Source organism: Oryza sativa, chromosome 8 (genome assembly GCF_034140825.1).
Source record: "Oryza sativa Japonica Group chromosome 8, ASM3414082v1".
NCBI classification, from domain to species: domain Eukaryota; kingdom Viridiplantae; phylum Streptophyta; class Magnoliopsida; order Poales; family Poaceae; genus Oryza; species Oryza sativa.
Window position 1 is genome coordinate 26,335,253 of NC_089042.1, and position 22,108 is coordinate 26,357,360.

The 22,108-nt window shown below is 40.8% G+C and overlaps 5 protein-coding genes across 7 annotated transcripts; 3 read left to right on the forward strand and 2 right to left on the reverse strand.

Annotated features, from left to right (window-relative positions):
* Nucleotides 1-992: 992 nt before the first annotated feature.
* Nucleotides 993-3,361, reverse strand: LOC107276681 (uncharacterized). Of its 2 annotated transcripts, none has more exons than XM_066303365.1 (6): nucleotides 3,282-3,361; nucleotides 3,024-3,172; nucleotides 2,269-2,472; nucleotides 2,110-2,179; nucleotides 1,726-1,826; nucleotides 993-1,584 (listed from the first exon to the last, which is right to left on the reverse strand). In XM_066303365.1, the coding sequence occupies exons 3-6, from the start codon at nucleotides 2,446-2,448 to the stop codon at nucleotides 1,339-1,341; spliced, it is 597 nt and encodes a 198-aa protein (XP_066159462.1). In that variant the 5' UTR covers nucleotides 2,449-2,472; nucleotides 3,024-3,172; nucleotides 3,282-3,361; the 3' UTR covers nucleotides 993-1,338. The 2 variants fall into 2 exon arrangements, with proteins under 2 accessions (XP_066159462.1, XP_015648899.1); XM_015793413.3 differs by having other exon boundaries at nucleotides 3,024-3,176.
* A 666-nt stretch (nucleotides 3,362-4,027) lies between these two features.
* LOC4346097 (RPM1-interacting protein 4) lies at nucleotides 4,028-7,438 on the reverse strand. 2 transcript variants are annotated; one of them, XM_015793000.3, is made up of 4 exons: nucleotides 7,249-7,438; nucleotides 5,012-5,515; nucleotides 4,702-4,917; nucleotides 4,028-4,388 (listed from the first exon to the last, which is right to left on the reverse strand). In XM_015793000.3, exons 1-4 carry the CDS (start codon nucleotides 7,252-7,254, stop codon nucleotides 4,359-4,361), a joined length of 756 nt encoding a protein of 251 aa, XP_015648486.1. In that variant the 5' UTR covers nucleotides 7,255-7,438; the 3' UTR covers nucleotides 4,028-4,358. The 2 variants fall into 2 exon arrangements, with proteins under 2 accessions (XP_015648486.1, XP_015648485.1); XM_015792999.3 differs by having other exon boundaries at nucleotides 5,012-5,518.
* A 2,072-nt stretch (nucleotides 7,439-9,510) lies between these two features.
* On the forward strand, nucleotides 9,511-12,869 carry LOC4346098 (uncharacterized). The gene is made up of 6 exons (XM_015793280.3): nucleotides 9,511-9,778; nucleotides 10,471-10,538; nucleotides 10,640-10,932; nucleotides 11,313-11,387; nucleotides 11,470-11,532; nucleotides 12,487-12,869. The coding sequence occupies exons 1-6, from the start codon at nucleotides 9,639-9,641 to the stop codon at nucleotides 12,559-12,561; spliced, it is 714 nt and encodes a 237-aa protein (XP_015648766.1). The 5' UTR covers nucleotides 9,511-9,638; the 3' UTR covers nucleotides 12,562-12,869.
* A 2,601-nt stretch (nucleotides 12,870-15,470) lies between these two features.
* Nucleotides 15,471-16,733, forward strand: LOC112939851 (ubiquitin carboxyl-terminal hydrolase 2-like). Its single transcript, XM_026027426.2, has one exon. It carries the CDS (start codon nucleotides 15,831-15,833, stop codon nucleotides 16,731-16,733), a length of 903 nt encoding a protein of 300 aa, XP_025883211.1. The 5' UTR covers nucleotides 15,471-15,830.
* Nucleotides 16,734-17,229: 496 nt separating this feature from the next.
* Nucleotides 17,230-18,039, forward strand: LOC112939852 (uncharacterized). Its single transcript, XM_026027427.2, has one exon. The coding sequence runs from the start codon at nucleotides 17,230-17,232 to the stop codon at nucleotides 18,037-18,039; it is 810 nt and encodes a 269-aa protein (XP_025883212.2).
* Nucleotides 18,040-22,108: the final 4,069 nt, after the last annotated feature.

The following is a 22,108-nucleotide window of genomic DNA, read 5'->3' on the forward strand; positions in this document are numbered from 1 at the left end:
AAATGACACCAATGAATGATCCTTCACCAATGTCATTTTCTTGGATTAAGTACTGAGCACGTCCTACTCTCACATCATTTCAGGGAAGCTGGAGCTTGGAGCCTAGAAGCAGATAAAAGAGAGCCGACGGTTTGGATCCACAATGAGCTTGAGATATCTCGCATTGACTGAACTGCATTAATTCCATGCAGGTCACGGCGATTTAATCCCTAATTAGCTGTGGAATCAGAAGATCATCAAACCCCCAAAGTATAGTTATCAAGCTTAAGTTATCAGTACTCAAGAAGTCAAGAAATATACGGACACTGTGTGCCTGATTGTTCACCGCATCATCACAATCCAACGGATTTCATGGACTCAAGGGGTTCGGAGGCATCGCCGCACTTTATCCGCATGATTTTTGACCGCACATTCTCGATCGGACGATTCCTGCGATCCAATGGCTCCCGTGAACCAGCATCAGCGGCTTTTTTTACCCCTCTTGCATCTGGACCGTACATTCTCGATCCAACACGGTTCCTGTGGACCTTGTTTGGTTCACTTCCGAACATTGCCAAACCTCCATGCCAAAACTAGCCAAATGTGTGGCTTATAAATTGATGGCCACACCTTAGACAAGGTTTGGCTAAAAGATGAGTGTATGACATGTGGGCCTTTGAATCGAAAAACTTTGGCATACACAAATATCCTAAAAAGTGTGGCAAAGTTTGGCAAAGTGAGGGAGTGAACCAAACGCCCCTAAATCTCTGACCCTCCCCGGCGCCTCTTCCGGCTATCTGCTCCGTGAACTCAGATGAGTTCATGAGTTCATCATAAAACCCACAATTCTTTTTGTTTTTATATAAAGACTCAAACATTGAATATCAGGTTGTTTTCAGTTCAGGTTGGCATCGATTAGAGGTAGAATGAAGATGGTGAAAGCGAGCAACAAGTTTGTGCCGATAGATTACAGTAGAATTTAGCATCTCACATCACATTGAGTGGCTGTACAGTAGTTAAATCATGAATCAATTCACGATCGAGTCAGAACAGCGGTTTGTAACACTTGTAAAGGAAGGCCATTGTTATAGTGAACCTCATGGGTCATGCCGTCATGGAAAACTAGATATTTTCCCTTTTTCAGAACCCACAGGAGAAAAATGCACGCCATTACATACAAATCAGATCAGATGTAGTCAATGAGCTAAGAATCGTGTTGTGCACTTCTTACCACATTGTTAGCCTACAGGGCTAACAAACAAAGACTAAATGTCTAACTCTAACTACTGCTCAAGTTCTTTTGCACACAAGATGAATGTGCAGGAGTGGACTAGTGAGGTTCAGGCCAGCAGAAACTAATTAATCATAATCAGCAGGAGTAGGGAGGTAAACACGATGGAAGCTCTTGATCCCTAGACTCTTCCTACAAGTAGGGCATTTCTTCTGAGCCTTGAGCCATGCCTGGATGCATTTCTCGCAGAAGATATGACCGCAATTTGTCGTGGATGGCTTGTCCAGTTTGTTCAGACACACAGGACAGGTAAAGGTTGGTTCCTTTGGAGCAACCTTGGCATGCGTCGTACTGGTTTGGGCCACATTTTTCGGCTGCAAAGGTGAGAGCATATTATGAGTTGCATGTAGGAGTACAATACTAAGCATTAAGAAAACAATATACATACACCAGCCAATGCGGAATTGCAATTATCATCACAGTACAAAGAAGATCAACTTAAAAAGATTAACAACCTTGCTGGTCCCTTCTTCCCTATCTGGAGAAAGGCATATAACATGTACAGCACCCTGAAAATTTCTGCCCCGGGAAAATATAGCTCCAGCAACGCCATAACCTTGGGGAACAGGGAAAACAGGGAATCATGATGAACATTTGTGAGGTATGAATCATAATTATTGTATATGTTGTAGTGTCTTGTAATAATAATCTATAAGACAGTACACCGATGTACTATCAAGTTTCAGTTTCACCTACAGTACAGAACTATGGGTTAGAATTAATGGTGCACATTTCTTATGTCACTTGGAAGTATCCAAATGTTTCTGAGTAACACAAGACTTCCAAATAGTTCTTTTAGACTAAGCTATGTGGAGTTCAAACATAAGTAATGTACTTACCTCCCGGACCAGTATCCTTCTCCGGATCCACTACAGCCACAGAGCGCCTCATAATTTTTCTGCTCCTCCTCTATCAAAAAGAAACATCAGCTTCAGCTTCTTGTAAAGGTTTCAGTTATTCATTCGCTTAATTGGAGACAGAAGAAAGCAAAAGCTTACTTTATCATCTAGAGCTTCAACATCGATGGGTGAGGTCCGTGTACCCCTAAGGATCAGAGCCTCATGCTGGCTCCCAGTGTTCACCACTGGAGCAGTTGTTTCCAAGTTTATAACATCAACTTTTTGTCTGGATCCATCATGGGCTCGCTTCCTAGAGCGTGCAGTACTTGCAGTACTCATGATTCTTATGATATTTGGAATAACCTGGAAATCAGTGAGCCACAATTACTTATTGCTGAATCTTCAGCTTAAGTACCCTAATTCCCTTAACAGTTTCTACAAGAAATGCCCATTTTTTGGCAACATGCACAAGATTTGCGTATCATTGCATTAAAGATAGATAGGCACCAAAAAAAACGCAGATTGCGATCCTGGGCACGCCAGAAGAGCAAAAGAGGGGGAAAAAAACAAAACTGAGAACCCTGGAAATTTGGAAGGAAGGGAACAATTCAACAATACTTTGGCAAAACAAGAGTCGAGATGAGAAATGCCTGCAAGCACTGGGAAATTTCAAGTATGTGGTATATAAAGAACCTGTAAAGATCATCTAATCAGGCAATTCTCATGCTCCTGCCGACTTAAAAAACTTCTTTTTTAGGTGTTGTCAAATATCAATTACAATGATATCCTCTAATCTCAGCTCTCTACGATCTATACACACATAACTTTATATCACATTTCGCAGAACTTATCACAACACACAGATGCGCAACAACAATAAAGAAAGAAAGATTTGGGGGGAAACAAATGCTCACCGAGACTGCTAAACCCCAAACCCTGATCAAGAGTGCCTGAATTTTTCCCGAATCCGTCACAATTCACAACGAACTGAGGGGGATCAGCTTACTAAATCAAGAAAAGTCTTAGCGAGCCCGATCCCAGACGACGATGGAAACCGGACGAGCTTGCTTCCGCGGCGGAATCCCAGAGCAAAGAACAGATGAATCAGATGAGGCAAATCATCAGAGCAGTTAATAAACGGAAGGGGTGAATTGGCGAGGGGGAAACCTTACCCGAATCGGTCTCGAACGAACAACCAAAACGAACCGCGGCGCAAACTCGCTAGGGTTTCGCTTCGAGTTCGGGACGGATCGGAAGGAAAGGGGAGTCGCTGTGGACTTTGGCGCCCTCCTCTTCCTCTCCTCCCGCGCTGGGCTTCTGATAGGTGGGCCCCGGTGCTGACCACTCCTCGTCTCGGACTCGTTTTGATGGGCCTCAATCACGGCCCACACACGTAGATGGGCCGGATAAAACTGTAAAACTAGATTTGAATCCAGATGGACTAGCTACGCTCACTAGGCCATCCGATTGGGGGCTGTTTAGATTGATACCATTTTCAATCATACTATATTTTTTTTAGATAAAATTACCAAAAAAGTGTCTATATTTAGTTTGTTGCCAAACTTTGGTAAATATATAAGAAATTCTACTAAAATTTTAGGAATATTGTCAACTTGCCAAAATTTGGTAAGGTTTATTTTGGCTACAATCTGAATAGCCCCTGGGTTTTGAGTGTTCTTGATCCAGTACGCACCGTATGTGCATTTCTTTTTTGTATGATAATAGTTTCAAGCAATTCAATTTACACTGTTTTGTTTAAGTAAATTCAGAAGGAAAAAGAACAGATTGCTTCTAGAACTTTTGAGGATCAGAGTGCATGTGATGCGACCGTTCATCAGTCTTCAGATTAAGGGAGCTCTGCAGCAGACTGCCAGCTTCAGCAATAAAAAGCTATCCAAAAAACAAAAAACTCCAAATCTACCAGAAATCTAGTTTCATAGATTAATACGTGCATAATGGACTTTCTGTGTTGACAAGGGACAAATTAAATGACGATAAGAACAAGAAACAGCCCAAGCTTTAACCTGCCATTACAAGCATGTAAATCCAGTACAGAAGGAACCAAACAATCCAATACGTAATCTACCATTACAGCAGGCATGAACTATACTGTAATGTATATTTCCCCACTTCCAAATAAATAATCTATGACCAAATGCAGTTTCGAAGCTGATGAATCGCACTGGGGAAACGAAAATCCCATTCTCTGCAATTTACAAGTACATTGATAACAGCCTCAAAATCCATCTCTATTTGCACCATCCAAAGCAGGAGCACTTCTGCAAATTAAAAAAAAATGTAGAGCTCAAATGAGATCAGAAATGTAAAAGAAATCAAGAACCTAGCGGAGCCATCGTTTCGCTTATTCGCGGAATAAGTGAAACACTATATTTACAAACAAAAAATAATTTGTTAATAAAACTTTTATATACGTGTTCTAGCGATTTAAAAGCAAAGGCTAAAAAATAAATTTTGATAAAAAACCTTAAAATCAGCTAAATTTAAGGTTGAAAATTTAAATTTTGGCTGATAAATATAAGCAACTAAAAATGAGGCCCCTATGTGCAATGGTTGGTTGGTGGAGTGGCTCACCGTGGAGGCGAAGTCGTCGTCGTGGTATCGCTTGGCGGCGTTGCCGTGGCCGGCGGCGGCGGCGCCGCCCTTGCCGAGCCCCGCCGCCGGCTTCCCGGCGGCCTGGCCGGTCTGCTTCTCCTCCCTCACCTTGTTGAAGATGTGCGTGTAGCCGTCCGCCGACGCCGGGTTCGAGTCCCAGTCGCCGAACCGCGGCACCGCCGACCCCCTCGTCGGCTGCCATTGGCGATCACAACAACAAGGTCACGAAGCTTGCAAAAGCGTCATCAATGGCGGAGAGGTCGAGCGGAGCGGAGGGAAGCTAGCTTACTGTCTCGTTGCCGCGCGGGGCGCCGCCGCCGCCGCCCTTGGCGCGGGAGTTGGCGACGAGGCCGCCGCCGTAGCTGCCGCTCCCGCTGTCGGAGTAGGGGTGCAGCGGCGACGGCGACGGCGAGTGCTCGACGCTGTACGACGACCCGCCGCCGCCGCTTGTCCGCCCGCCTCCTCTTCTTGCCGGCGGCGTCTCGCCACCACCAGCGGCGTGGCGGTGGTACGGCGAGCCGCCGGCGTAGGGGGCCGGCGGCGGCGGCGGCGGCGCGTCGCTCGGGGCGCGCTCGTGGTGGGACGGCGGAGGAGGAGGGGCTCGGCTCGGCGATGGCGCGGCGATGGAGGAGGAGAAGGCCTCCGGGTTGTCGACGGGGTCGTTGGGGTTGAACATCTTGCCGGCGGCGGCGACCTTGCCCTTGCGCGCGTTCTCGAAGTAGACGGTGTACGGCACGTTGCCGCCATTGTCCCAGTTGCCGAATTTCGGCACGTGCGCGTTCTTCTTCTGCTGCTGCTGCATAAATGCAAAGCTATATATGATCAGCCATTGCCGCCATGCATTTTCTTCCCCTTCTCACAATTTTGGGGATTTTTTGGCCCGGGCATGAAACTATTTCGCACGAAAAATTCAAAAAAAAAATGCGTATGTGGCAAAATGTATTTAAATTCGATCAGAATTTGTTTAATGTTTATTTTTTTTCCGATCCGAAATTTAGGTATACTGAGATAGTGGATCCTGAATCCCAGTAACTACTATACAGTTTTAGTATACTAGATGGTAAAACAAAAATTAGACTATAAAATATGGTATATCACGATGTCTTCTTAAGAATTATAAAAATCGCTGACATGACCACTGCCACAATTTTAACCTAAAAAAGAACATTTTCTTTTGCATGTCAGATCAACTTCTACAAGAAGCCATATACAACTACAAAAAAACAGCTGTGCGAATTCATCAAACATATCGAGATTTTGATTTTGTTTTCAAAAGTCATACTCATAAGGACATTGCTGAAGTAAACATTATTGAACATGCCAACTTGACAGAGCTGACTTGCTGAATCATGTACTACTGCCTACTACAAGTGGTTGTAAATGAGCAGTCTGACCAGCAAAAAATTAGCAAAAGAAAAATGGAGACCAGGAACTGGTCAATTGCACACACACTGCATACATTTGATGTATATGGCCGGACTAATCAAATGGAACGTGCTGATTTTCTAATCGGAATTAATCAATCGTTCACATGCTGTGGCTTCACCACTTGGACTGATTAATCAGGCTGGCCAGACAGGACCGGGCTAATGCGGCGGTTGGGTGTTCAGGTCTGACAATTAATCTCTTTTGTGTGCCAATTTGTCAAAGCTTCTGGAGAAATGACAGCGCAAGGTAGGTCTACCTTGCTGACACCCTACGTTTGATTAAGATTACAAAAAGTGGGAGAAATTTCAAGTCAAAGAGACACAGATGCATCATGCATGATGCATCCCTTATCTCTTCAGTTTTGGTTATATACAAATTCAATCTTCAGGTTAGAACAGATTTTGAATAATGTAATCGATTAAGGGAGAACAATTGATTATCCAGGACGTCGTATTCCAGTGAGTTAAGCAGACAACATCTATCTTCTATGGCAGTTTGATTAATTGTGGTATGAATACTATGGAGACAATACTACAACTTAAATGTTTATTCACAAAGAAAAAAAAACAACTTAATGTGATGGAAAGATACATCTCAACCATCAAGAAAGACTTCTTGCAGATGAACACGTCAAGGATATTCCTTCGTTCACACAAGCAATAAGTTATTCATACCATTCAAGTTGAGCAAACTAGGTGGATTCAAGCAGAACAAGAGCACAACAACAGAGGACTTTGTTTTCCAAGCGATGAAACCGGTGTTCCAACTAATTAACTAGCTAACACTGGATGACAAGAAACAAAATCGTGGTGATCCTGTTACGGTTCTTTCAGAAAATCCAGGCTCAGATTTCGCATCCAAAAACCATGGACAGATAAAAACGAGTTACTCTGAAGTTATTAAGAAAGTGAGAACTGTTCCTTCAGAAATTTCAGGTTCAGATATTGAACCAGAAAACCATGGACAGATCAAACTTAGCCTACGCCTAACGGTAAACTGTGGCAGAAAGAGCGATGGAAGAACATGGTCGCATGCAATTGCAAGGTATGCCCATGCCCAAGAACAGAAGAGCAAGAAGAAAGAGCAAAGAAAGCTTACCGCCATGGCCGACGAGGAGATCGATCGATCGATCAGACGAGGTAGCAGCTAGCCGTCGAGGAGGAGGGGATGGGTATGTATGCCTCGTTTCTTCCTCCTTGGAAGGCAGGGGCTAAGCTAGCTAGCTATAGCTATAGCTAAGCTTAGCTTGTCGCCAATGGAGTCCTTCTCCTCTCCTCTCTCTCAGGCCGGCTGGCTTGCAGCTGCAGCCTGGGATTATAAACTCCACGAAAGGGACCCAGAAGGCCCAGCCAAGTCGCTTCTTTGCTATGTACCCTCTCATTTCTCTGATTTTGCTTAATAGTCCTCGTAATTAATGTCACTTCAAGTCTTCCCTAGTCTCTCTTGATGATGATTAATATTTAATCGTTGCAATTTTTCAGTGGTTATGGAAGATGGCAACACCTACTCCCTCTGGTTATATAATTGACAAGTTTTAAATAATGATACGGTCTCTGATATATATCTTTAACCATGTCCTTCTATTATAATATATGTATCACAAGTTTTTGTTTTATTATAATACTTTGTAAATTAAATCTATATATGTTATTCTAGTGTATTTAAAATAAATAAACTTAAAACTATTGATACTTAAAGTTATAAATATTTAACCTTAATTTTGTTTAACACATCGAAACCGGAAGAAAAACTACTACTTCCTCCATTTCATATTTTAAGTCGTTTTTTTCTAATCAAACTTCTTTACGTTTTAAAAAAATAGTAACATATGTAATATCAAATTAGTTTAGTTTAGTTAAATATAACATTGGATATATTTTTATAATATGATTGTTTGTGTTGAAAATACTATTATATTGTTTTTATAAACTTGTATATGTAACGGAGGGAGTACTTCAATAGTTCACTGCTTATCGCCAGTAGGTAGCAATTATAAGGCCGCGTCTGCATATAGATCCTTATCATAGAGCCAAGTTCATTTCACGAAAATAGTCAAAATATAAGGGGTCTTAGTGAAAAAATATTGGTCAGATGGAGCAGTTGACTAGCACACTATAGCTCGAACGATTTAACAATTAACACCTTAAACCAAAGTTGGCCATCTTTGACCATTCGCCGGCTCGCCAACTCCATCGCTGTCTTCTTCCTCTAGCTTCCCAATCGACGGATGGATTGTTCGATGCTTCCAAGCTAAACACCTCCATCTCATTCTCATTTTTTTTCTTTGTTTACTCGAACTAACCACACGATTAATTCTGTCCTGTTCTATATGCATACGTACACTGCTGCAACCTATTCGTAATTAATTAACAAGTTAATTTAACCATCATCTGGTCCCATCCGGCGACTCTTTCCTCCCTGATTCAACGGTGAGATTACCGGCGATCAATCGATCGATTGATCAACCGGTCGTTGCACCGGCCGTCCTCTTGCTGCGACGACGACGACGACGAGGAGACGCATGGATGGATGGCAAGTCAATGCTCCCGCGTAAGTGTAGATACAAGTGGACTGCACGGTTGGTTGGTACAACAAGTGCCTTGAGTTGAATGGTCTCCTCCTCTCCTCTCCATTGACCACCTCTACCTTGCATAGTCAAACTGTGCATTGACCCCCATTTCATTTATGTAGTTTGGTTTCTTGCTCACTGTCAAATTCAAGGGATTTAACTTTATGCATTGTTTGAATTTGGTTCCTAGGGCTTGTTTGGATTTAGGCTAATTTATGTCTTACCAAATTTTTGGTAGTTTCAACCGTACTTTATGGATGTTTGGTTTGATATCAAATGTTCGCCATACTAGTATAAATTGTATTGTACTCTCTCCGTTTCAGGTTATAAAATATTTTGACTTTAGTCAAAGTCAAACTGTTTTAAGTTTGACTAAGTTTATAGATAAATATATTAATATTTATAATACTAAATTAGTTTCATCAAATTAATAATTGAATATATTTTCATAATAAATTTGTCTTGGGCTGAAAATGTTACCACTTTTTTCTACAAACTTGATTAAACTTAAAACAGTTTGACTTTGACAAAGTCAAAATGTCTTGTAACCTGAAATGAAGGGAGTAGCAGTTTGACTCCCAATATTTTGGTATGGCAAAATTTGGGTTCAAACCAAACAAGCGCTTAGATTTGTGGAGCCAATTGAGCTGGGCTAATTTTGGGCCAGAATATAAGTTTCAGCTATTTTACTTGATGGGCTTTAATTTTCAAAGTCCAGCCCAGTTAGGCCCAAGCCCATTATATTATTTCCCCTCTAAAAAAAATGGAAAATTAATGTTTTTTTTCCCTTTGAAGGAAAATTTCCGAGGAACACCTCCACGTCGCCCCCTTTTCCCATTCCGCCTCCTCCGGCCTCTCCACCGCTGCCCCCCTCGCCGCCGACGAAAACCCTAGCGGCATCGCCTCCGCCGCCGCCGCGATGTACTCCGATAGTGTCTCCGGGCGGAAGCGCTCCGTCATGGACCGCCTCGGATCGGGCGGCGGTGGCGGTGGCGGTGGCGGTGGCGGTGGCGGTGGAGGCGGCGGAGGCTCTCGCCCGCGGCCTGACTCCGTGAAGAGGTGCGACTTCGAGCTCGCTATAGGCTCAAATCGTCGCTTGCTTTTTGTCTCTGTACATGCGCTGCTAGATGTTACGGGCTTGCGACTCGTGGTTGGATCGTATGGGGATCGAGGTGGGTTTGGGAAATGCCGCTTAGGGCGTGGAAATTAGGGAGTTCGTGGCTTCGTGCGTGGTGATTGTAGCTTTAGGGCGCACTTAAATGAGCATTTTGCATGTTGATTCCAGGTTGACCCACTTAGAGGGGAGACATGTGGTTGCGACCAGCGGATTGATTAGTCAGACTGAGAGGAAAATGTGTTTATTTTTGTCTTACTGCAAATGTGATAGCCAGTGACCTGGTTAGAATACTGCATTTGCTTTAAATTCGTTTTGAAACTGTGGAGAGTGTAGCATTTTGGACAGCCGTGTCGTCTGTTGTTGCTGCAGCTAACCTTTATCACTATCTGCCAGTCTATATGCATGCACGCCTTGGTATAGTTACTATAGTATTGTCACTTTTCTTGTGTTGTCTTTAGTTATCGCATCATTAAGTCATGTTTAAATTGCTGCATCACTGCAGTGTTTCCACCTGATGTGTAAGATTCACAAATGGTTGGTATGATCGGTTGGTTTATATGTTCCCAGATTAATTGTGAGCACAGAAGCAAACACAATCCTATTGCTTATATCTTCTACTTTGTGGTTTGGACAGGTTTCGTCAGGCAGATGGGACTTGGAGACGTGAACTTTATATGGACTCTGTGGGAGTTCAAAGTTCATGTAAGGGACATTCATAGTATATTTTCTAAACATACAATTCATTTTTGCTTCCTGCATGATGATTTACCATTACTGTATTACTTTCGTTTTGCACGGTGAAGCTGGAGTTCCTTCCAGAAATATCCAAGGAAACCAGAAACCACATTTGCAGCAAAACACTCAGGTTATGAGGAAATCATCAGTTCCAGATCTTCGTGAAAAATTGTCTGGAGTTCAGCGGCCTCAGTTGAATAGTACTGTACAGATCCCAAAGTCTGTACCGGAGATATCAACGAGCGCTAAACCTGTTCAAAAGAGGGAACCTGTCCAAAAGAGGGAACCCCCTGTTAATGCGGCCCTTCCTGCTACTAAGAAAGTGAACGAACCATCTGCACCAAAGCAATGCCAGGAAAAGGTGGTGACACTGTCATATTATCTTCTCACAAACTCTCGTCCTGATCAACTAATATGCTTTCATATTTGTTCTAGACTAATGGGACAATAATGTATCATTATGCTACATCCCTTTTATGTATTTCGCGTGTGTAATGATGTGATGGTGGTGTTCTTGAGCATTTAATGTTTCTCCAACCTTTATTCTGAATTATTGTCTTTTTGTATATAATCTTATCTATGTTTAATCTGCTTGACTGCTTGTTAAAAAATACAAACTTCATCTGCATAGTATTGTACCAATGTAATTATCTGTCCAGATGCTTTTATGATTACTTTGGGTTTCATCATTAAATATTATCAGTTGAACATTTTAATAATGTGTTTGTTTAAAATGTGCAGACTGATTCCTCTCTTGATAGATTACTGAAGTCTCTTGATGTAGAGAAGTACTCAATAAATTTTCAGGCTGAAGAGGCATGTTTGACTTATTTGGGTATTCAAGTTTTTCATGTGTTACTAGCCTACTACATTTTGTTAATGCTTAATCATTTTTCAGGTTGATATGAAGGCTCTGCTTCACATGAATGAGGAAGACATGAAGTCTTTAGGAATTCCAATGGTACTGTACGAATTTGGATTGGAACTTTGTTTTACATGCAGGAGCTAGTCCATTCTTTATTATTATTTTTTTTTCAAATGAGTGTCTAGATGCCTCTGTATTGCCACCTTTCCTACTGTCATAATTTTAAATATGCAAGTTGGTAGAGCAGGTTTAAGTTATATAACTTCCCTGAAGAGTGAGGATTAACTTGATTTAATCCCCTATTCTCCTGTGTGTTTGGGTGAGCTGGGGTGGGGCTAGGGGTTGTCTTGCAGAATTATTACTAAGATGTTTCAAATTATTTAGAATTATGATGCATTCTTTATAAGCTACCTGTCTCTCTTTTGACATCTTGTTAGATAGTATAATCTAGATCGGTTACTAATCCAAATTTCTAGTAGCTTTTAATAGAGTTAAATGATGATTCTCTAAAATGAATGAAGTGGTATAAGTACTGTCATATGTGCCTTTGTGTACCTTTTGCATCTTTCAGATTTTATCCTAGGGTTTAGTGTTCCACTAATGATATTTCATAGATGACATGCGTCTGGTTGCAGACAAAGCAAGTACAAGTGGTTATCTCCTGTGTGTTATTTCCCCCTGTTTTCTTTTGTATATATAGCTAAGTATTCCTTCACTTTGGTTTTTTATTATTTCGTAAAAACTTCATAAATGTTGGCTTTGCTAACTGCCTATAAGCTCTAAAATTTAGCAATTCCGGTGTGCCCTTGGTAGATGCATGTCGGTGATCTTTCTTGTCTATGGTATGCGTGCATGCCGTAACGAAACTGAACAATTGCTAGAGTGTCCATTGTGTACTAGTGTACAACTATCCTTCCGATTGCAATCTACTTACATATATTTATTTTTCAAGTTTGTCAGCCTTTATGAGTAGCGATATCATTGAGTTTTGCAGCATTATATGCCTTGATTTTGTGTCCATATTTATTAGATATCTTGATTTGTTTTCAGGGGCCTCGGAAAAAGATATTGTCAGCATTGGCTTCCAAGAAGAAGAAATTATCAAAATCATTACCTACCAGTTGAATAGTTGATGCATCTTTAAACGTAGTAGCTAGATGACATGTTGATTTGGATGTGTGCACTGCCAGGATCAACCCAAGTAACCCCATTTCTTGTATAAGATTTCCATCGAGATGATGTACAAATAGAGAACTGTGATCTAGCAGTGCTGTTGTGAGGCAATTAACAGCTTGTCAATAGGAGTTATGTTCTGATATTATGCGGATATTTAGATGCCAACATATGATGCATCGGAATTATTTTCCCGTATCATGTAAACCCAGCCCATTATTAGCGTGCACAGCTAGGGAGATAAGGAGATTTTATTTGTATCGGCTTTTGGGGGTTTCCGTGGGTTTGTGCATCTTTTCCTTAACTTGTCATTTATCTTTTCGCTTTATTCATAGTCAGCTAATGTGCTCAGGTGGAGCCGTGGAGCTGTGAGGTTGAATGAGATGTCTCACTCATTTCTTTTGGTTAGCAAACTGGTGCATGCTTGTCGTCTGCTTTCTGTATTTTGGATGCCTGCTTCCAAATTGGAAGATGGAAAAGCTTTACTCCGACCGATGCGTGAATGTTTGGAGTAATCTGAATATAGCGATGATTCCGAACACTTGTAGCAATGCAGATTTCATGATCTCTGGAGATTCAAAACTGCTGTTCTGCCATGACCTTCCAACGTTTTGGCTCGAATTTACAATGAAGATTCAAACAGGTTAAGGTTTCACTAGAAAATTTAGTCGAAGTTGAAATACATGTACACGATATATTTCTCCGTAGCTTCAAGCCTTCAAGACACTGGGGGAGAGAAGGTACTTGCCAAGTTGCATTCTCCATGACCTCAAATATAGGTCATGCTATTGCTGTTGATGACGATGAGGGCAAGTAACATGATGCTTAATGTGTTGCCCCTAAAAATGGCATGTAGGATTGGATGATGAGGTGGCAGTAATAATTGAGAAAAGAGAAGGTGCGCCACCTCTCATGCAAGGGGCAACCTCCATATAAACCCGAAGAAAAAGGAAATGAACGAAAAAGGGGATTGGACAAACAAATAAAATAAAATTATTTGGGTTATAATGATAGAGGTGGTGTAGATGTGGTGTATTATTTTCCCTTATATATATCACCTCTTATCTTACATGGATAAAATTAGATGTGACAACTACCTGTACTATAAAACTTGCCCTGACGCGGTTTCTGTAGGTGGGGCCCACTGTCGGTGAGACAAAGGGTGGGATTTGGTGGGCTCCGTTTGTCTCGGCACAGGAGGAGAAAACAAAAAAAGGATAAGTACATGTTGGCTCCCTCAAAAAGTATAGGTTGAATATAATTTATATCGCTTAACGAGAATATTTGATATTCTGGTTAAGAGATATTGAATCATATTCGACCTATATTTGAGGGTGTCGACGCCAAATCAGTTAAAGCCACCTACAAAACCACCGATGAAGTCAAATCGTACTGGTATTGTCAAGATATCTGGTATACTACTCCCTCCGTTTCTAAATATTTGACATCGTTAACTTTTTTAAAACATGTTTGACCGTTCGTCTTATTAAAAAAATTAAGTAATTATTAATTCTTTTCCTATCATTCGATTTATTGTTAAATATACTTTTATGTATACATATAGTTTTATATATTTCACAAAAGTTTTTGAATAAGGCGAACAGTCAAGCATATGCTAAAAAGTCAACGGTGTTAAATATTTAGAAACGGAGAGAGTACAATTCTGGTTGAGGGATATGAATTAAATTCTACCTATAACTCTAGGGAGCCTAAGTGGACTTATTCCAAAGGAAAAAAGGAGTGGGTTTCGGCCCATCTCAATTCTCAAACCGAGACGGGGATTAGGATCAGAGTCTGGATTCCGATACGGCCTCTCCGTCCCCTTCCCCCTACAACTACCAGATCGATCAATCAATCAATCAATTAATCTCTTGTTCTTCTTCTTTGGACGCTCGGTTGAATCTCAGCGAGAAGCGATGGGATCCGTGGTGTCCTCCGCCTACGCCGCGCTGCGCTCGTTCGTGGACGCCCGCATTGAGAAGGTGGGGTGGTGGGCGTGGCCCATGGGCGAGCGGCGGCGAGAGCGTCCCAAGACTGACGCCGAGTTCGCCGCCCGGATTGCTTGGATTATTGAACAGTCGAATCGCTGCAATCACCGGGGTCGCCGCCACCGCGAGGAGGAAGAGGAGGAGGAGGAGGAGCGGCCGGTGGGGTGGTGGGCGTGGCTCATGGGCGAGCGGCGGCAAGATCGTCCCCAGACCGACGCCGAGTTGGCCGCCCGGATTGCTCAGTCGCATCGCTGCAATTACCGGCATCCTCGCTACCGGATCGATAAACAACAATCGCCACGGGATCGATGAATATCCCCCATCGCTTATGGATGTTATGTTAGTCTAAGTTTTTTTTTTTCATTTTCTGAAAGCCTAGACGAGATTTCATTAAGGGGTTATTTGGTTGATGCCTAAGCTTACCATAACTAAGCTTAGGCAAGTTGTATCATGTGGCAAAAGTATGGCTAAGAAATAGTTAGCCACAAGTGTGGCAATGTTAGCTCTAGTTATCTGAGTATGACATGTGGGACCTAAGGGTAGGAAAGTGTGGCATGACACAACTGTGGCATTGAAAAAACACAGACAATGAAAAGACTCATAAAATTTCTGAAAGAGGTGATTCTCAGAGTCCTGCTTCAGAATTGGAAGATGTGTTCTTGGTGAAAACATCAAAGCCTTTAAAAGTTGGTAAGCTTATATGCTCATGTGCTTAATTAAAGGAAGGGAAAACAATGCTCAACAGTCCTACAATGTGCATGCTGTCTCAGAAGTCAGAACATAGAACTTTTCATGAATGAGCACAGCAACCTTTGATAGTACCAGTATTGTTTGTTAGTTTTTGCTCAAGATAAGAAAAAGGGCATTTTCTGGAACGGCGCTGTCGTGCTAGCTTCATGAAGAAAAATGTTTAAAGACTTGATTCATACATGGACTGCACAACAGGATGTTTACATTAGCAGGATGTTTCGGCAGTTTTAACATGGCATAGCTTTTTGTTACAAGTGTGGCAATAATTATCACTAAGGGAAAATAGCTCAGGGTTTTGAGTCCTTGTTTTCGTATAATAATTTTTTTCTCCAAATTGTTGGTTAACTTAAGTACATGTGGAGATCTTTGAAGAAAAGAAGCTTCGAATAATCAAATGTAGAGGATAAAGGTTCTCAAACCTTGTAGAGAATGAAGATTGCTGGTTTCATGAAGTAGCTGTTGAGGACAAAACTAAAAATTTATATGCTTGATTCTGCAGATTCTACCAAAGTGGAACAGATATCTCATAGCAAGGATGCTATAGGTGGTCCTTTGCAGACTAGAAAGGATAAGGTCCAAGGAAAGGTTGTTGATGCTCTTCCTCAGAAAGTGTTGTGTGATGCCAAAGTTGATGGAATGGATGCAGCAACAGCAGATTCCCGCATTCCAGAAGATCGTGCTTCACCATCATTTGTTTCTCCACTAAGCGAAGAGAATGCACTGATAGCATCAGGCAGTGATGTAAAGATAAATGACAGTGCTGTTCAACCAGAAGTTAGTACAGAAGCCAAGATGACCGCCTCCTCAGCAAAAGTTACTACAAAAGACAAGGGGAAAACTCAGATTAGCGATGTTGTTTATGACAAGGCACATGATATCAACTCTCTTGCATCGATTGAGAAATGCTTGGAATTGTATCTTGAAACAGAGGAGAGAGAATGGGCCTGTGAGAACTGCTCCAAAGTTGTTGAGAAGCCAGGCATCATGTCAAGTACCAAGGAGGACACAACAGCTGGAGACCAGAGTGAACAGTCAGAGAAGAGTGCATACCAAGTGGAAGAAAACCAAAATGAGCAGAAAGATAAGAATGAATGTCCCATTCAAACACGTCTTATTCGCAAGTTGCCACCTGTATTAACCATTCATCTGATGAGATATTTGGAGGATTTTAAGAAGGTGATAGGACATGTGAGCTTTAAGGAAATCCTTGATGTGGGGCAGTTCATACAGGACTCAGAGTTTGAAGGCTATTCTATGCAAGACAGCCAACAAATTGCTGAAAGAGGTGATTCTCATAGTCTTGCTTCAGAATTGGAAGATGTGGTCACGGTGAAAACATCAGAGCCTTTGAAAGTTGGTAAGTTATGCACTCATGTGCTGAACTAAAGGAAGAGAAAACAATGCTTAACAGGCCTACAGACGTGCATCGTGTGTCAGAAGTCAGAAAATAGAACTTTTCATGAATGAGCACAGCGAATTGTGATAGTACCACTATTGTTGTGTTAATTTTTGCTCAAGATAAGAAACAAGGGCATTTTTCGGAACGACACTCTTTTACTAGCTACATGAAGAAAAATGTTTAAGGACTTGATTCTTACTTGGATTGCAGTTCATCATGTTTACATTAGAAGGACGTTTCAGCAGTTTTGACATGGTATAGCCTTTTGTTACAAGTGTAGCTGTCATTATTGCCACAGGGGAGATAACTCAGGGTTTTGAGTCGTCCTTGTTTTCGTATAATACTTTTTCTACAAATTGTGGAGATTATTGAAGAAAAGAAGCTTCAAATAATCAAATGTAGTGGATAAAGGTTCAGACCATGTAGAGAATGAAGGTTACTGGTTGCATGAAATAGCTGATGTGCGCAAAACTAAAAACGTATATGCTTGATTCTGCAGATTCTACTAAAATGGAACAGATCACACAAAACAAGGATGCTGTTCATGGTCCTTTGAAGACTCAGAAGGATAAGGTCCAAGGAAAGGCTGTTGATGTCCTTCCCCAAAAAGTGTTGTATGATGTCAAAGTTGACAGAATAAATGTGGCAACAGCAGATTCCCTCATTCCAGAAGATCCTGCTTCACAATCATTTGTTTCTCCACTAAGGGAAGAGAATGCACTAGCATCAGGCAGTGATGATGAGAAAAATGACAGTGCTGTTCAGCCAGAAGTTAGTACAGAAGCTAAGAGAACCACTTCCTCAGTAAAAGTTACTACAGAAGACAAGGGGAAAACTCAGATTAGCGATGTTGTTTATGACAAGGCACAGGATATCGAATCTCTTGCATCGATTGAGTGCTTGGAACTGCATTTTGAAGCAAAGATGATAGAATGGGCCAATGAGAACTGCTCCATCATTCTAGTTGAATACAGGGAGCCCATCATGTCAAGTACCAAGGGGGACACTACAGATGGAAACCAGAGTGAACATTCAGAGAAGATAATATGCCAAAGTGAGCAATCTTATGAGAAGAAACTATTCCCAGAGGTTGGCACATGTAACACAGATATTGTTCAAGCAATAGTTGAAGGCCGTGATTCTCATATCACTGGTTTAGAACTGGAAGATGTGACCCATGTGGCCATAGAGGAAACAGATGATCTGAAGAGATCTTTGGGGTCTCGTAAGGTTATAGGACATGTGAGCTTTGAGAAAATCCTTGATATGGGACTGTTCATGGACCCCAGGTAATGACAACTGCATCTGTTTTTTTTTTCTTTTCGAAAACATATAACAATTGGCATTTATATACAGCAAATTAATCAAGTTTCTTATTTGCAGTAAGCTAATAAATATTATTTTTCCTAATTTGTTCCTTTTGCTTTAGAAGACATCTCTCTGCAACAGGCTACTTTCAGATGACACAAGCATTGATGCTTGATGGTCAATCTTTGTATGTCCATTTTTCACATCTTCTTGCTATGGGTATATGAATTATTGTACTGTGTGTGTCAAGGTGTCATCTAGATGCCTCATCTAATGCTAACCACTAAATGTGCGAAGGTGTCATCTAGATGCCTCATCTAATGCTAGTAATTTTGAATGGTGGTTCTGTTATTTTGTGAAATGGAAACAATTAAACAAGGCGACAATCTGAATGTTTTAACTGTATTTGGGGAATTGGTTGTGATTTGGATTTTAGAATAATTTGAATTTGTGTGATGTTAAGAACCTGATTTGATTCTACTCTACTCTTGCTCTTTCCTACCTTTTAGAGTCAGATTATACATCCTTAGAACAATTATTGGTTTGTTGATAATATCCATCGTTCTGGCCAAAGTCAATTCACTGTAGCATAGTATCATTCACTATTCTTTGGCTACCTCTCTTTTTGGTGAAGAATCACAATCTCCTTAAAAAAAACCTTCACTCTGATATTTAGCCAAGAAAGATGTGCTATTGTTTACATCGAGCTATATGAGCTGAAGTCTTATGTCTGCTTTGATCATTTTTCTCTCTAATCTTCAGCTCTGGCGACAAAGATAATTCGCATAGTCCAGTTGGTGTTGTTGAGCACCAGGGCCTAAGGGGACCTCTGAATTTTCTAGGAGCTACAAAGTAAGTTCACACCTTCACCTTTTATTTTCTGTCCATGTTCCTCTTTAACAAATTTTGATGCCTTTCAACTGAATATTACAATGATGGATGTTTCTATTTATTAGACTGAATAACTGATTTGTTTGTTAATTACACTCAGTTTCAGAGAGGTCATCGAGTAAAAGCAGCAAGTTCTATTGAACCACCTGATGTCCGAATCAAATCTTTCTTATCTGCACTACTTGCCACAATAAGGATTGGGCAGCTGGTTTTTCTATCCTTATATGATTCAGTTCTCAGCTGGCTCCCGTGCGGCTTCTTTTGGAGAAGAGGAGGGCCACAAGCCCCTGAGCCTGAATTTAGCTGGATCTCTGTTATGGGTGATCCCGTTATTAACACTGATGGTAAGTGTTGCTATCAATGCTTTCATTTTCAGTTATTCCTATCTTTATATGGATCATTAATTGAATGAATTGTTTTTATTTTAGGAAGCTGCACCATCGCAGCTGCCACAGTGTGCATAGAGGCCCAACACAGGTTGGCCTTTGAACGGCTGTACGGAAAAGGTTCTTTCCCATGCAAAGCTAAAGTGCCTAAAGAACTGAAGAAGGCCTGCTACCGTCAAGGGATTTGGAGCAGCGAGGAAGGGGCCTGGACTCCCGACGTTCTTTTAATGATAATGGAGAAAGGCGGTATCCTCACGCAACGAGTACCGAATAACATCCAGCTTGCAATTGATGGATTTTTTTGGCTAGAGAGAAATGTAGCTTTTGGAAAACTTGAGTTTATGCGCCTGCTGTATGCCTATGGTCCTCTTCTCAGCACCCTTTGGACAGATGATGGTTATGCACAAACGTTTGGAGACCGTGTCTACAGAGGGCTACAAAAGGATCCAGATTCGGGGGACCATCATTGCGTTGTCTGTTTTGCATACCGGGTTGACAGCAGGACAAATGAGCTCTACGTTAGAATTATGGACAATTGTGCAGATGATGGACCTATCAGATGGGTATTATTTGATGTGTTCGATAGCTTCTACGTTCCACTGATAAAAAAATCCTATAGAGCCTCATGAACTACGGAGAAAGAAGAAGAAGAAAGAGCATAGTATCTTTGCTTACGCTTCCAGTTATTTCTCCACATTGAAGAGAAACATTGTTGGATGGGCTGTTGGTAGAGAGATTAGGAGATATTATTATCCTCCGAAGCAGAGGAATGTAGTTCTGTGTTGATAGAAGTTGACTTCTGGAGATATCCTTTAGAGAGAAGTAACGATGTTGTTCTTGATAATGCGTTTAATTTTCTTTCTTCCCCTGTTTGTTGGATAGACATGCAATTAGTATAGTAGGACATGTGCAAGTATAGAAACTGAGAAAGATGATTGTATAGCCGCTGGTACAGCTTGGTCGGATGGTACTGTTATTTTGCAATTGCTTTTTACAGCACTGTGGAAATATCTGGAACATATTGTTTGAAACATTGAGCTTTGCCTCTTTTTTCTTTCTGGTGGCAAATGTACAATGTATGCAAGATGATTAAGAACCACATTTTTTCATTCCTCTCGTTTTCTGGATGGATACACTGTGAAACGATTTTTCTCTAATGTAATGTGTAAAGAGAACTTACAACTTTTGGTCTGACTTTGAATGATCTCCATTGATGAGGACAAGTACTTTCAAAGCAACATTACAAATTACTACTACCTCCGTCCTAAAATACTTGTCATTCTAAATTGTTTAGCATGTGCTAAGATTAGAAGAAAAAGACTATAATACCCTTAATAAAATATTATATAGTTAAATGTGGAATGTTGGTTGGGGGTATGATGGGGAGATATTTGAATTTGAAGTAGTTGATGTGACAAATACTACTTGCAAGTGATAACTATTTTAGGACAAATTTTAAATGCCAAAGAGCCAAGTATTATGGGACGGAGGAATTACAACTGTAGAACAACACAGCTTCCCCAGGTACATGACGTTTCTCTGAGTTCAGTACAAACGTTCTGCGCTGGTAGTATGTACAGAGTACTGACATGCAACGTACTGTAAATGAACGAGAACAGTTGACTAGCTGTTCCAACAAATCATCTAGCTACCGAAGAAATTAGTAAAACATAAGCTAAAAGGCAAAGAGGCTATGCCACTACTCTGATTGTTTTTCTACATCTCCGTTAGCACTCAAAAGATTCCAAGCATGGTTAGTAGGCCTTCACTCCATTTTTACGGCTTGAGTTGGTGGAACCTTAGCTGCAAGTATTGGATTTAATTTTGAACTGTCATATTCATCCCGTAATTCCTCAAAAAGTCAGCGCTTGGATGAGCAAGGAATGTAAAACTCCTTAGGCTGTGTTCGGTTTCAGGGGATGAGAATAATCCCTCTCTCACGGAAAACGGAGCAATCGATTAGCGCGTGATTAATTAATTAATTATTAGCTTTTTTTTCAAAGAATGGATTAATTTGATTTTTTAAGCAACTTTCGTATATAAACTTTTTACAGAAAACGAACCATTTAGCAGTTTGAAAAATGTGCGCGCAGAAAACGAGAGAGAGGGGTTGAGAAAAGGGATGCCGAACACACCCTTAGCAGAGGTATAAACATAGACACAGATGAAAACCAACTGTGAAGCATATTGTAAAGAAAATGATTCAAAACAACTATCAGCAGTTGAGCTTACAACTCTGCTTCAGCAGTGAGTAAAATTTTAAAAACATCCAAAAAGAAGAACTATCACCAGGCCCATAGTATATCTTATATAATGAAAGCAACAAACTTTCTTGTATAAGGATGTGCCACATCATAAAAAATATATTGGCCATTGGATAAAGAGTTTAGATAAACAATGACCATCGGATCAAAATGATACATGCAATAATAAAAAAAACACAAATGAATTGATATATATATATATATATATATATATATATATATATATATATATGTATGTATGTATGTGGGAATTTCTAGAGTTCTCTAGTGCTCCTATTAAACACATGATACAAATAGAGAGAACGCAAAGACAATGAAGGAAGAAAAATACCTAGAGGGTTCCAATGATTCATTTTATAAATATGTAGTATAACTTAGCTAAATCTGTAGTAGGTTGGGCCATCAATATTTTATAAATAAAAAACTTATTAAAACCACCTTCTTAAAAGATAAGTTTATACATAAGTTTTTAAACGGGATTGAAAGTCGTGCAAAGTGCGACTACGTGGCTAG